The sequence below is a fragment of the Orycteropus afer genome, unplaced genomic scaffold (genome assembly GCF_000298275.1).
Source record: "Orycteropus afer afer isolate SDZICR_OR568_19922 unplaced genomic scaffold, OryAfe1.0 scaffold00042, whole genome shotgun sequence".
In the NCBI taxonomy this organism is placed as follows: Eukaryota; Metazoa; Chordata; class Mammalia; order Tubulidentata; family Orycteropodidae; genus Orycteropus; species Orycteropus afer.
This window is the reverse complement of record NW_006921629.1, coordinates 11,115,634-11,131,238: the sequence shown is the minus strand read 5'-3', so window position 1 is coordinate 11,131,238 and position 15,605 is coordinate 11,115,634. Positions and strand designations below refer to the sequence as shown.

The window sequence follows — 15,605 nt, the reverse complement described above, 5'->3', positions numbered from 1 at the left end:
CCTACTGACAAGCATCTCCAGAAAGGGTTTTAGATTATATCAATTTGTACTCCCTATGGCAGTTTATAAAAGGAGCCCTGGTAGTGCAGTAGTTAAGCACTTGACTGCTAACTAAAAGGCTGGTGGTTAGAACCCACCAACTGCTCTGAGGGACAAAGATGTGCTTCTGTGATGATTACAGCCTTGGAAACCCTATGGAGGCAGTTCTATAGGGTTGCTATAAGTAGAAATTGACTCAACAGCAATAGATTTTTGTTGCGTTTACAGCAGTTTATAAGAAGCCCTGGTGTCACAATGGTTAAGTGCTTGGCTGCTAACCCAAAGGTCAGCAGTACAAACCCACCCACCAGTGGCTCTTCAGGAGAACAGAAATGGTGATCTGTTCCCATAAAGATTACAGCCTAGAAAACCCTGTGAGGTAGGTCTCTCAGAGGGTCAGGCTATTGAGTTGAATCAACTGGATGGCACACAGCGATAGCAGCAGTTTATAAGGAATGTTCATTTTCCTTCATCCTTGCTGTGTCGTTTTCTGTCAATTTAATGAAATATATCCAGCAACTTTAATTACATTGATCAATTTAAATGACTGAACATTTCTTTCTTATATTTATTGGTCACTTGTTATATTGTCAAATTTTACTACCACTTACTGACTGTAACTTCTTTTCCCTCTTAAATGCCACTTTCATCAAAAAATTGAATTTCTATTAATGCTTGGGGCTTTTCTGGACTTTGTATTTTGTTCCATTGATCAAACTGTCAATTCCTTTCCCAGTTAAACACTGTATTAATAAATTCTTCCCAGATTATTCTTTCTAAAATTGATTGGCTTTTCTTACACAGCAATTATCCCAAATGAACTTTAGAATTCCTTTAAAAAGATTGCTAAAAATCCCATTGTAAAATATAATAAATGAATTGGAGGCACAATTGCTATTTTAAAATATTGAGTCTTCCCATCCAGAACATGGGCATCTTTCAATTTATTAAAGTCTTTTTGTTTAGGTTTCTCAGTTAAATTTTAGTTTTGTGTTCTGTACATATCTGATTGTATTCTTAAGTTTTTGTTGCTATTGAAAATGAACTGTTTTTAAGTTATATTTTCTAACTGTTTCCTGAAGATGTTTATGAAGCCAATAATTTTTTAATACTTATAACAGGACAGTACTAAAATATCTTATTAGTTCTAATTTATTAGTTTACTCTCATTTATTTAAAAAATATAATCATACTATCTGCAAATAAACTTTTGTTTTTACCTTATAAATATACATCTGACAACTTTTTCAGTGATTTCAGTTATTTAGTTTATGTGGGTTTGCCACCTCCTCTTAAATTAATCCCAGTAATTTGTTTTTTGCAAAACCATCTAATTTAAAATTTATTGGTGTGAAGTTTTACATATTAATAAAGTATTTCTAAATTTCCTTCATATCTGTGGTTTGTTCATTCATTCCCTCATTCATCCAGGCAATCAATAAATATTGACCATTTTCTATATGTCAAATACTGTTTGGTCTAGGGATATAGTGTTAGAAGAATAAGCTTGTCCCTGCCCTAATGAAGCTTATAATTTACAAGATATATATATATATATATATATATATACACACTGTAATAAACAGTCCAAAAATAAATACAGATTTACACATCTTAATAGATGCTATTCGGGAAGAGTATTATGGTATGGTACTATAATAGGGGGCTGCCTAAGGCACTTGATTACTAACCAGAAGGTTGGTGGATCAAAACCACCCAGCCAATTTGAAGGTTTGGCAATCTACTTCCATAGTGATACCTCTTTGGAAACCCAAGGAGGGGTCACTAGGAGTCAGATCTGACTCAACAGCAGTGAGTTTGTTTTTTTTGGTTTATTGAGATCATAGAAGGAGGTTGAGGAAGGCCTCTATAGAGAAGTGAAGTTTAGGTTATACTCCATAGGATGAATGGGTTAGTCAGGCAGAACAGGGGGGAAAGTATTTCAGGTCTGAAGGCTTTATGGAGAGAAAGAGCTTGGCATATTCCAAAAACTAAAAGAAGGCCAATGTGCTGGAACATGGTGATCAAGGGGGAGTATTATAACAGATAAGGAGAGAGAAGCTGGCAGATCATGCTGGACCAGGATCATGCAGGCCATATTAAAGATTTTTTTTTCTTAAAAGCAATGGAATACCATTGAAGAATTTTGGGTAAGGCAGTGACATGTTAGAATTCACATTTTCAGAAAATCACTCTGGCTGCATTGTGGTGAATGAAAACGACAGGGCAAGAGCAAAATCAGGGAGTCCAGTTAAGAGGAACTGGACTATGAAAGACAAAGGAAGGGAGCTTGGAAGTGGAAATTGGGATAGAAAAAATAATCATTCAAGATACATTTTAGTTAGGCCTCTTAGTTGCAAGTGATAGACTTCAATATGAACTACCTTAGGTACAAGACGGGGGTGGTAAGATTTACTGCCTCATGAAATTCAAGGATGGATTGAACAAACCATGGGAAAGGCAGGAATATGGAGCTTGAGGATCAACTAGAACGAGGGACTAGAAAGATTCCAGGATTCTCTCCCTGTGTCTCACCTCTGCTGCTTTCTGTATGTCAGCTTCATTCTTTTTCACTGCAGACCAGCTGATTCCACATGGCAGGACACATGGCTGACAGCTCCTATGTTTTACATTTTTTGGCTTCCACTCTGGAGAAGGTTTTTTTCTTTCTCAGTTTCAGTTCAAAACATTCTGGGTAAGAACTCTGAATGGCCCATCTTGCCCCAGGACCAGTGGCCGAGGATGTGAGGTCATTTAGGATAAACACTATTCAATAGTCAGAAGTATTTACAGAAACATGAAAAAGAAACAGAATGATAACACAGTATCAATTATGTACACTAAAAACACACACATACGTAAAATAACTATGTATTATTCAAAGATACATGTATATTCAAGGACATGTATGAAAACATTAGGGTGCCTACCTAAGTAGGGGGAGGAACATGTGTGGGAAATGGGAAAGAAAGGGACAAAGAAAATGACAAAACTCTTACTGATGATCATGTGAATCAAACAGTATGATCAGCTAAAATCTCTGCATCTGAGGGAGAAAAAAAGAGCAAAAGGCAGGGAGAGAGTAAGAGAGGAAAGAAAAAGACAAAAAAGAGAGCGCGGTGGGTATGAGGGGCAATTTTCAAAAGAAAAAGGAAAGGATGAACACTGGAGAGATGATTCCGTAGACGTCTACTACAGAAATAGAAGAGACAGATATTGGGGTGAATGTCAGGAGAGAGGTGTCAAGGGTGACTACTGGATTTTAGCTTAAATGGTGGTATAACTAAGATAAAAGACTGGCAAAGAAGCAAGGTATTTTAGGGGGGAAAAAATCAGAGATTTGTTTTGATGGGCTAAGTGAATTGCCTATGAGATATTCAAGAGGGATGTCTTTTCTTTTTTGCCAGAAATGGTCTATTTTGTTTCAGAACAAGTGCTTCAATTTACTATTAACTTTTGTTCTTTTTTTATTATTAGTTTCTGTTCTATTTTATTTTTCCCTTCTATTTTCTTTTTACTTTGCTTTTTTTTAGCTTTGTGGAACACTTAGCTTATTTTCTTAAGTACTGTTTTAATGATTTACTATAGGTTCTCTTATGCAATATTTCCACTAATCTTAATTTCTAAAAAATTTGTAATTTGTTTTGTTTGCATTTTTGACCCGTGAGTTATTTTAAATTGGTGTTTTTAAAAAATTCATTATGTGGTTAGAAATTTTTGCTTAATTTGTGGTTATTTCTAGTTTTATTCCTTTGTACTCAGCAAATGTGAGCTATGCAAGTTTTAACTTTAGAAACTGAATTCCTCCTCCCCCATTATTCCAATTTGCTTTCTTGTTTTTTTGGATTACTCACAAAATATGTGACCAAATCCTTACTATAAGAATAAAAACATTATAAAAGTATATACAACCTTCAAATCCAATCTCTTGCACAAGTTCCAAAAGATAACCAGTTTTAAAAGTTTAATATGTATTCTTCCACTTTTTTTATACATTTATATAGAAATTTACATATACAATAATGCATGTAAGTACAATACTGTTTATTCTGAAACTTGCTGTTTTGTTTTTAGTATTTATTTAACAACACATCCTGTAGACAGTTCCATGTCAATAGAGACAGACAATTTAGTTCTTTAAACTCAGAAACTTTCATTTTGATACAGGTCTTTTTATTTTTATCTGGTATCTCATGAATCCTTTAAGTCTAAGAATTCTGATTTGTCCATCAACTTACTAAACTTTATTATTTCTTTGATTATTGCTTCTCTTTAGTCAGTTCTGTTCTCACTTTCTGAAACTCATATTTGATGTTTACTAGTTTTCTCATAGTTTTTATCTATTCTTTTCCTTCTCAGAGTTAGATTTTTTTTTGAGCTTTTGGCATATCTAATTTGCAGTTCACTGACATTGTTGTATTAATTTGGCAATTGTGGTTTTCCTCTCCAAGAAAGTTTGGTTTCAGATTATTTTTCATCATTTCCATCTTTTTTTTTTAAATTGAGCCAATGCCCTCTCAAATAAATTGCAGTATTAAAATGAATTAATTTTTAAACCTTCTTCCAATTTCTTGAATATCTGTTTTAAAGAGTGCCATTTACCCTGAGCTCTTAAATTATTAGTTCCTTTCTTTTGAACCGTTCAATCTTTTCAAATAAACTGCCTTTGTCCATCTGTTCAACATTCTGGCATAAAGTCTGTCTAGGAATTGAAGTATTTAAATATTTTAGGCCTAGACTATAGAATAGCTGGTGACTAGTCTTTGATGGGTAAGAAGTCTGGTAGGCTGTGTGGCATTGGGAAGGAACAGGTGGAGGAAAGCAGCCTTGGGAGAGAGAGTTTCACCATAGTTCTGAACAGATTCATCAACAAAAAACGTTATGTACCGGTCTTCCGATTCACCTACATTTTAAAAATGGGGGCGGGGGAAAGACCTGAGGTGTAAAAAAATATTTTTTTCAAGAATCTATAGATTACAGAAATGTCCAAATAGAATTGAATTATAGTGTCTTCTGATTTACCTGTGCACAACTCACCCCCCTCAGCAAGACCAACTGTACTGTCATTTTGTTATTCGTTTTTTAAAGTCAGGAGGCTTGGGGATGTCGTTTGCCATATAGGAAAACATCTCTATAAGGAAGGTTGGGCAATCCTACTTCCGTAGTGATACTGCCTCGGAAACCCAAGGAGGGGTCGCTACGAGTCGGGGCCGACTCGACGGCAAAACAACAACAACAACAACTCTTTGGTAATTTACTTCGCTTCTCTGGGATTGTATATTTATCTTTCAAATAGGGATAATAATATCTACTCTTAAAGATCTTTAAGGTCTTCCAAGTAAAAGCCTACGGCACTAGTCCTGGTCTGTGGCGGCAAATCCCGGCCTAGGATGACAGAAGGAGCTGGGATTGTGGGGTGTCTCCGTCAAACCGAGCCCCAGACCAGCACCAGTGTCCTCGATAGCCACCAACCAGCAGCAACAGCAATGGGAGCAGCAGCCACAGACGCGAAAGCCCCGGCCCACCCCGCCCCGCCTCGCCTGTTTTGGCTTGGCCTTACCTCACCTCACGAGCGCCGCGCCACCAACTCAAGCCTCAGCGCACCTTCCCCAGCTACACCTCTGCGCACGCGCGGCGTCCGCCTCTCCCGCCCAGGCTCGCGCCCCAGCACTTCCCGACTGGTGGGGACGAACGTGCGTTCAAAGATTTTCCTCCCAGTGCGGCCACCGTCGTTAGAGGACGGAGGGAGGGGGCGGGGAAAAGGGTGGGAGGTGGGTGAGCGCGCGCACCGCCCGTCCGTCGTGGTTTCCTGGCTGCGAGCGGAGGTGGCAGAGTAGCTGCGGCTGTAGCAGCAGCCCCGAAGATGGCGGAGGGGTTGGAGCGTGTCCGGATCTCCGCGTCGGAGCTGCGAGGGATACTGGCTACCCTGGCTCCGCAGGCCGGGAGCCGAGGTGAGTCGCACCGCCCAGCTCCTGGGCCGGGCCTGCCCGCCCCGCCTCCCTTTCCTTTGCCTCCTCCCTGCTCCGTCCGCCGCGCTCCGGAGCCCCCGCCCCTATCCCCAACAGTGGGGGCGGGGGCTGCGGGAGTTTTCCTAGCCGCCCCACCTGCCTGTGGGCTTGCCTACGGTCGGGTTCAGCCAGTGGTGGCCCCTCCTTGTGAGAGCCCAGCCCGAATTCCTGCTCCTACCCCCTTTCTCTGGCGAAGGTGACTGTTCCCCTTTTTCCCGGCCCTCAGACCAGCCTGTGGATTCCCAGCTGTCAGGGGACGCGAACCGGAGTGGGCACTAGGGTGTGGTAGAGGTCCCAGGGTGTGTAGTTCTTAGAGGAGTCATCACCAGGCTTGCCTCTCGTCACCCAAACGTCGGGGAGAAGGAACGGGGGTTATCGAGGAGAGAGGTTGACTATCCTGAAAACTTCCCTGCTGAACTTTTTTCCCCAAGGCAGGCTTCTGAAGGCTGCTCCACTGGAGGGACCCAAGACCTCAGAGAGCTGACACTACTCTGGTTTGGCGTTGACACTACTCTGGTTGGGCGTTGACTTGTGTTGTGTAGGAGCAGTTTTTAATCAGAGAAAATGCTCAATTTGCAAATTAAAGTTTCCAGTGACACCAGGGAATCTCCAAGGAAGATTCAGGTGTCTCATCTCTCTTTTGTTAGGCAACGGAGTTATGTAGAACAGTAACTGTGGTAGCTGCCTTCTCCAGGCTTGTGGCCAAAGTCTGTGAAACTGGTTTTATTGGCCAACTGAGTTGAATTATTCAGGCATCCCCCCTACCTCTCACCTAAGTTACAAAGGTTGCTGAGAATGTGCTGTTCTGGGTTCTGGGGTTTAACTTGGAATAAATTGCTTTATCTTTATTCATACTTCTTGAAGCAGTCTTTTAAATTCCTAAATAAACTGAAACAGTATTATAAACTTCAGGACTTTTTTTTCTGTTCATTCACCCAGAGCATACATTCTTGTTATGGGCATGTTTGCATTTGTATTTATAGAACAATGCTAGGATTTTAGTAGTATTCTGTTTTGAGTACTCTATGGTATTCTTAGTAATTCCTTTCATTTTCTCACTGAAACGTTTAGTGACTACTTGTAGCTTTCTCTCATACTAGATGAAGGTAACAGATACTTAACAAACATAGGTATTTGTTTGTTGGTTATTCAGTAAGTTATTAGAATCTGAAGTGTGTCCTTTAAAGTCCTGTATTCTTATTCTTGAGTGTCCCAGTTGCTGGTGTTTTGAAAGCATGTCACAACCCTACCACAAGCTTCCAGGGAAAGAAAGGTCCCTTCTGGAACCTTTTCCTTTTCATATTCTATCATCATAGTAGCAGTTAGTCTCAGTATTCTAATGATGATAGTCTGAGTGGTATTTGCTTGGAATGACTCTGCTAGCTACTATTAAAGAGTTGGTGAACATGAGTGGAGTTGAAGAATGTGAAAGGAATTGCTTCCTATTTACTTCAACAAGAGGTATGTGGTTGGGTAATTGATATCCTAAACATTGTTCTGGTCAAGTTCAGAGTCTGGAAGTTAAATTTTTTTTTCTCTACAGGTGTCCAGGACTATGGATTGCTATGCATACCCCTCTTTTTCTCTTCCAGTTTTTTTGTTTTTTACTGTGTTAGAAGGATTTAGCCAGTCTGGAAAAATATTAAGGAAAAAAAAAAAAAACCTGAAATGGATCCTACGGCTCTATAGACAGAAAACAATCTAATACTGAAGCTGTTAGAAATTGTTTATTTTGACAGTGATAAGGTAGTTTGGGGTTATAAGGGTCTGAATATGACCTACATAAAACTGTTTCCCTAACCCAGCACAGTTAAGTCCTTAGCTATGCCAGTTGCTGAACAAATGTGAACCCAGAATTTCTGCCGAAATTTTACTTTTTGTCCACTAATATGAGTATTTGGGTATATAACTCTTGCCTGACTTTTCTGTTACATAACCAGAGTGATGATTCCCCCCTCCCTTTCTCCTTTATTCTTTTCTTCTACCCTTTTTTCCCATACCCCTCTCCAATATCACAGAGAACATGAAGGAATTAAAAGAACCCAGACAGCGTAAAGATAACAGGCGCCCAGATCTAGAAATCTATAAGCCTGGTCTTTCTCGACTAAGGAACAAATCTAAAATCAAGGAACCCTCGGGGATCGAGGAATTTAAAGATGAAATTGTCAATGACAGAGATTCTTCTGTCAGAAATGATACACAACACATTAAAGATGTCTGCAGGGAACTGGACAACCAACAACAAAATGGTCCTGTAGAACCAGAAAATATTCAAGGACAGAAGTCCTTTCCTAGAACTGCTGCACAAGAGGATCAGAGTCTAAGAATTATCAAAAGAAACAAGAAACCTGACCTGCAGATCTATCAGCCTGGACGACGTTTGCAAACTATTACCAAAGAATTGACTAACCGGGTGGATGAGGAGGAAATCCTCAACCAGGTAGAACAACTGAGAGTGGAGGAAGATGAATGTCGGAGAAATCTTCTGAAAGAGGGGGTTTTGAATAAACCAGACAAAGAGGCAGAAAAAAGTCCAAACAGTGACAGAGTAGGAGCTGCAAAGGGAGAGAAAGGAAAGCGGATTGAAAAAGGGGAAGGAATGAAGAAAGTGAATGACGACCTGGCACAAGGAAAGCCAGGTTCTGCAAAGCGCTATTCCCGCTCAGACAAGCGAAGGAATCGCTACCGTACTTGCAGTACCAGCTCAGCTGGTAGCAACAACAGTGCTGAGGGAGCCAGCCTAACTGATAGTGGATGTCGACGCCGGCGACAGGATCGGACCAAAGAGAGGCCACGACTGAAGAAGCAAGTATCTATGTCCTCAACTGACTCCTTAGATGAGGACAGAATTGATGAGCCTGATGGATTAGGGCCCAGGCGAAGCTCAGAAAGGAAGAAACATTTAGAGAGAAGCTGGTCCGGCCGTGGGGAGGGTGAGCAGAAAAGCAATGGTAAAGAGAATCGAGGCACTCTTCGAGTCACCTTTGATGCAGAAACTGTGAACAAAGCCTCCCCCATGATGAGGTCCGCCAGGGAAGATGTGGATAGGCTAAAGCCTGACAGGACCTTGAGCAGTGGGGGCAGAGCCTCTGAGAAGCATGCGTCCAAAACCCTAAAACGAGAACTTCAGGGCTGTGGTCGTGGCATCCTCATCCTGCCTGCCCATACCACCCTGTCTGTCACTTCAGCAGGCTCTCCAGAGGCTGCACCTTTGCAACCTCGGCTTTTATTTGGATCTGGTCATAAGGGATCTCGGAATTGGGGCCGTGGAGGCACCACCCGCCGGTTGTGGGACCCAAACAATCCTGAGCAAAAACCTGCTCTAAAGAGCCAGACACCCCAGCTACACTTCTTGGACACTGATGATGAAATCAGCCCTACATCTTGGGGTGACTCCCGCCAGGCCCAAGCATCTTACTATAAGTTTCAAAACTCTGACAACCCATATTATTACCCTCGGGCACCAGGTACCTCCCAGTACCCTTACACAGGCTATAGCCCTCTGCAGTACCCAGTGGGTCCTACGAATGGTGTATATCCAGGGCCTTACTACCCAGGCTACCCAACTCCATCAGGACAGTATGTTTGTAGCCCTCTTCCTGCCAGCACCATGAGTCCCGAAGATATGGAGCAGCACATGAGGAACATGCAGCAGCAGGAGTTACATAGGCTTCTCCGGGTGGCTGACAACCAGGAACTGCAGCTTAGCAACCTGCTCTCTAGGGACCGCATCAGTCCTGAGGGCCTGGAGAAGATGGCTCAGCTCAGGTATGGTGGTCTGCCCTGATTAAATAGGGATGAGGATAAGTAGATGGATAGCCTTAGTTTTAATGAGCCACTGGGTGTTTCTCTCTTTCGTTGTGACTTTTCTAAGGGAGGGGCTTTGGAAAAAGATCAGAGGTTTTGTGTTTAGTATTGCAAATGACTATGATCTGTAGTTTTTCGTTAATAAAATAGTATCTTTAAGGGAGCATGGAATCTTCAGATGGAATAGGGAAGACCTCCCAGAATGTGAAGAAACAAAAAAAATATAACTTGTGGTAAAGATCTTATTTCAGCTGTGAGGGAAAAACTACTTTTCCTAGACATAACTGCCTTTAGAGTGACATTTTACTGTGCAGAATGGAAACTAGAGTGAGTGAGTACTATACCTGGTGGCATTTTGAGTTCTTGCCAAGGGAGATGATTAATTTGCAGGAAGCTTGAGTCTTGGGTCTAGCCTTTCCTGTAGTGTATATGGAGCTAGAAGTTGCATGTATTTTATTCCAGAGCTGAACTACTGCAGCTATATGAGCGCTGTATTCTATTAGATATTGAGTTCTCTGATAATCAGAATGTGGATCAGATCCTGTGGAAGAATGCTTTCTATCAGGTGATTGAGAAGTTCAGACAGCTTCTCAAGGATCCAAATATTGACAACCCTGAACAGATTCGGAACAGACTTTTGGAGCTCTTGGATGAGGTAAACCATTTTTTTTTTTTGTCCTCGGGATAAAGGCTTCAGCATCCTGTAGTTGTGATGGGTTTTTACTACATGAAATACTCTGTTTTATATGAGAACACTGACAAAAACTATATGCTTTTTCCTTGAGTTTAGGCCTACCCTACCTTACCCCTATTCCTTCCTTGGCATCATAACACATTTGGAATTAGTTCTGAGTTTGGAAGCTTTCTGAATGTCTTGACCTAGGAGTGAGAGTGTGTGTGTGTGTGTGTGTGTGTTCGTATCTTTAAAACCATGGAAAGGCTTATACTATGAATTTTTCTTGAGCTCAGTTGTGGCACTTAACACTGCATACACTTCCCTTTACATAGGATGACTGAGTATTAGCAGAACTATGAAAGTATCACTTGCCCCAGTTTTTGGTGGGTAGATTGCATCAGAACAGGTTAATTCAGCCATTTCTTATTTTGTCTCTATAGGGTAGTGACTTCTTCGATAATTTGCTGCAGAAGCTGCAGGTAACTTATAAATTCAAACTGGAGGACTACATGGATGGTCTTGCCATTCGCAGCAAACCATTACACAAGACAGTAAGCCAGCTTCTTTATTTATCTTAAATTTATTCATCTGTTTAGCTGGTGTCAATAATGTGCCAATCACTGTTCTCAGTACTGAGTAGGGGAAACAGATTAAGCCAACAATTGTGATGTAGTGTCATACGTACTATGGTAGTAGTATATGTTATCATTATTCCATGAAAGGGCATAGAGGGAAGTGGATCTGACTTAGCCTCATGGAGTCAGTGAATGCTTCTTAAGGACTCTTAAGCTGGTCTTAAAAGATAAACAGGAGTTTGAAAGGTAGGAGGGCAGTGTAGCTAAATGGCCCAGTAAGGGAGAACCAAGCATCACTGGGAAACTGCCAGGTATGCTGGTGTTTATAAGGTTGTTATAGGAGCAAATGCTAGAGAAGTAGGCAGGGAATAGATCATAATTTTTTTTGGGGGGGGGGGGATAAAATACATATATGTGTGTATGAGTGTATGTATAAAACAAAACATTTGCTGATTGAGTAGTATAATCATAAGAGGCATTGATTATGTTCATCATGTAGTACAGTTACCAATAACAGAAACTCAGTGTCCTCTAAGCAGTGACTCCTTTCCCTTTCTGCACCACCCCTAAAAAAAAAAATAAACTCACTACTATTGAGTCATTTCGACTCATAGCGACCTCCATTGGGTTTCTGAGACTGTAAATATTTACGGAAGTAGATCACCCAGTCTTCCTTCCGTGGAGCAGCTGGTGGGTTTGAACCACTAACCTTCTGGTTAGCAATCAAGTGCCTTACCCACTACACCACCAAGAGTGCCTATTACCACCCCTACTAACCACTAATTTTGATCTGTATATATTTGCCTGTTCTAGATATTTCATATAAGTGGAATCATATAAATTTGTCTTTTTGCGACTGACTTATTTCACTTGGCATAGTATTTTCAAGGTTCATCCATGTTGTAGTATGGAGCATAAACTCTTACATACCACACTGAAGAGTTTAGAGTTTATTCTGAAAAAATAGAGAAGCCATTGATTAATTTTTAGCAGATAGATAACTTAGTACATTTGTTCTTATAAACAGACATTTTGGCAAACTGGTGAGTTTGGATTGAAGTTGGGTAAGAGTAGAGGTAGGGAGTCAGGTTGTAGACTTGAACTGAGGTAGTGGAGGTAGGGAAGAGACATATTGGAATGGTATAAAGGAAATAGCATTTAATTGCTTGCCAATTCTGTGTAAGGAGTGAGATTAGAGGCATAAGTAGTCTAGATCATCTTCTAGGTTGTGGCCTATAAGAGTGACTGGAAAAGAAAAGGCTAGTTGTGTTTTGGGTATACTTAGAAGTGTATAGAGGAACTGGCAAATGAACAAATGAGTACTCTGGTCTGTCTTGTGCTCAGAGGAAAGAGATGGGCTAGTAATAAAGATTCAGGAGCCATCATTGTAAAGCAGAATTTGGGATTCAGGGAGGACTGGCCAGAGCAGGGATTGAATTTCATGGTGGGGTAGGAGGAGATTGAAATTATCAAGTGCTACTGAGTTGTCTGATTGCTAGAAAGTATCTACTGGATTGGATGACTTTATCAAGAGCTATTTTCAGTTGGAGAGGATGGAAGCCAGATTATCATGAATTAGAAGTGAGGCGGTAGAGATAATGAGAGTAACATAGACCATTCTTTTAAGAATCTTGGCAGTGCGGACAAAGAAGGAAGATAGTGGTTAAAAGAGAACATAAAGTCCAGAGAAATTTTTGTTTCATTTGTTTTTTTTGTTAGGATGGGAGAGACATGACCATATTATATGTTGAGAGGAAAGAGCCAGGGAAAGGGAGAAGTTAAAGGTTCCTTAGAGAGAGGAGCATAATTTATAGAACAGAGGCTTTTTCTTGCTTTTCTGTTCCTTCTGATCAGTTGCTATGTACAAGCTCAGTTATTAATCATTAAGTGTTCATTGGGCCCCCTTCTACATGCCAGGTACCATTTTAGGCACAGGCAATTCAGTGAGGAGCAAGAAAGCCATGAGCCCAGCTTACGTGGAGTTTAAAAGTTGGGGGTGAGTGCAGATGTTGGGTGATTAATTGTAGATGCAGTGACTTCTGCAGTGCTGTGACGGTATGTTATAAAGGGCTAATCTGGTTTAAAGGAGCTTTGGTGGTGTACTGGTCAAGGCATTTGGCTGCTAACCAAAAAATTGGTAGTTTGAACCCACCAGCCACTCCACAGAAGAAAGATGAGGCAGTCTGCTTCCATAAAGATTTATACCCTTAGAAACCCAATGAGGGTTGCTATGAGTTGGAATTGACTTGATGGCAGTGAGTTTGGTTTGGTTTGGTTTTTGGTAGGGGATCATGGAAGACGAAGGAAATCATAGTTAAGCTGAGGCCTGAAGACCTTAGGTGTTAACCAGGCAAAGATATGTGAATAAGTGAGAATGTCATTTTAGGGGGAGGAGAGAATAGTGTATGTAAAAACCCTGAAGTGGAGAAGAGTATGGTGGGAAAAAACAAAGGGGAACTGAGAAAGGTGTAGTCTGTCAGAGACAGAGAGAATAAAGGGAAAAGTGGTGCTGAAGTAGTGAGCATAGGCTAGATAATTTAGGACTTTGTTCTGAGGATAATGGAGAGCATTTGAAGAAACTTGTTTTTTTCACCTCGAGATGATAAAGAGACTGTAGTATGGAGATGGCTGGTTTTCTTGTTGCTTTATCAGTCTAATACCCAAGGTTTTTGGTATCATTCGTAAAGAGAATATATGGAATAGTCAGGACCCTGAAGGACAACATGAAGGTGTTATGACATACAGTGATATATAACTTTGCTGCAGCACGTACTTGAGTTCTGTGCTACAGGCTGACATGCAGTAGCGAGTCATTTAGCTAGTGAGTGAGCCCCCCTGAGTGGCTAGTCTGTGCTTCTCTGTGAGCTTTGCTCTTTATTCTAGGGACATGTTAATTTTTTATGCATGGGGTTGAGTAGAATTATATTAAAGGCTACAAAAGTTGGAACCTATGTAAGGCAGTAACTTTCCAGAGAAGGAAAACTCAAATATTTTCCATTAAAACCAGCGATAGAAAAGTGGTAATACTATACCCTGTCAAAGGCAGAAAACTTACAAGTCTCAGGAAAAAAGGCAGTCCTGTCAAGTTCTGGCTTTCGCAGGTTTCACTGTATGTATTACAAAGTAGTGTTCCTTAGAGAGTTTTTTTTTAAAGTTGAACACGTTTTGGGATTGTTAAGGGTTTCCCTGTTGTTTTTGGACTGAATGATAGAAATTAAGTCCATCAGTGAGAAAACATACATACAGTGTTATACAGTCCATGGCATGCTATGTATCTTAGGTAAAAGATAGCAATTACTGTTACTAGGCAAAGGGAACATAATAGCAGTAACAAAATGCATTGATAACAGTTTGAAGCAAAAAAGACTATAATGATGTCAGGAAAAGAACAGAGGAAACAATTATCTTTATATTTGCATACACTTTATAGTTTGTATTTTTACATTAAATCCTACTAGTTACACCGTGATACAGGTGTTTCACATTCAGATGAAGAAATTGCGTCCCAAAGACTTCTTGAGATCACACAACTATTATAATAGAGATTCAAGTTCCGTTACTCCTAGTTTCAGCTTGTTCTTTCCCTTACCTGCGACTTGAAATAAGAATGACCCCTCTCTTTTCTGCTGCTCTGTTTTCTCAGTAAATTTGTATATCACATTGTTTGCTGTTTTATGGTAATCAAAGTTACAGTGAAAACTTCAGTGCCTTATTTTTTTTTATTTTAGAATTTCTTTTTTTTTCCCCACTCCATTTCATTTTTAATGACTTCCAGTTTTCTTAGATTTCATACTTTGTGCATTCCACCTTCCAATTATTTATGTATTTATTTATTTTCATTGTGATTTGGGTGAAGATTTACAGAGCAAATTCACTTTCCATACAGCAGTTCACATACACTGTCTCATGACATTGACCACAAACTACCACAATGCAACAGCTCCCCTCCCAATTCCTCCCAATAATTATCTCTTCCCTGTGTCCATCCCTCCATGCCCTCCTGCCCCCTGAGCTATCTCCCCGTGCATAAGCAGCCCTTCTTTCTCCTATGATGGTTTTCTCCAAAGAGTGTATTTACCTCAGGTAAATGTTCAACTCATATGCCTGTCTTTTGCTTGGCTCAGAGCCACAGGTGTGGGTTCAATTCCAGACCTGAAGGGCAGCTAGGGGCCATAGTCTCAGTGGTTCCACCAGCCTCTATTGGACCAGCAAACCTGGTCCCCCCCCGCCTTTTATTTTTCTCCAAATGATTTTGAGTTTTGTCCACGTTGTTTTCCTTCTTTATCCAGGATCTCCTATATAGATGCCCTTCCAAGTGGTTGACATTGGTAGCCGGGCACCATCTAGTTCTTCTGGTCGTATAGGCTGCAGATTGAATGGTGTACCAGTCACTAGGACTGATTGTATCCATGAATTTTTGGTTTTCTTCATTCTTCTTTGCTCTGGATGAGGAGAGACCCATTGTTGCATCTAGATGGCAGCTTGTAAGCTTTTAAGATC

The 15,605-nt window shown here is 40.7% G+C and overlaps 1 protein-coding gene across 1 annotated transcript in view; it reads left to right on the top strand.

The window, feature by feature from the left end:
• The first annotated feature begins 5,756 nt into the window (after positions 1 to 5,756).
• SMG6 (SMG6 nonsense mediated mRNA decay factor) overlaps positions 5,757 to 15,605 on the top strand; it is a 304,176-nt gene continuing 294,327 nt past the window's right edge. Inside the window, exons 1-4 of the mRNA XM_007937452.2 lie at positions 5,757 to 5,990; positions 8,066 to 9,815; positions 10,317 to 10,509; positions 10,971 to 11,081. Of these exons, the coding sequence (XP_007935643.1) occupies positions 5,903 to 5,990; positions 8,066 to 9,815; positions 10,317 to 10,509; positions 10,971 to 11,081 (2,142 nt within the window). The 5' untranslated portion in view covers positions 5,757 to 5,902. The remainder of the gene's footprint in view (positions 5,991 to 8,065; positions 9,816 to 10,316; positions 10,510 to 10,970; positions 11,082 to 15,605) is intronic.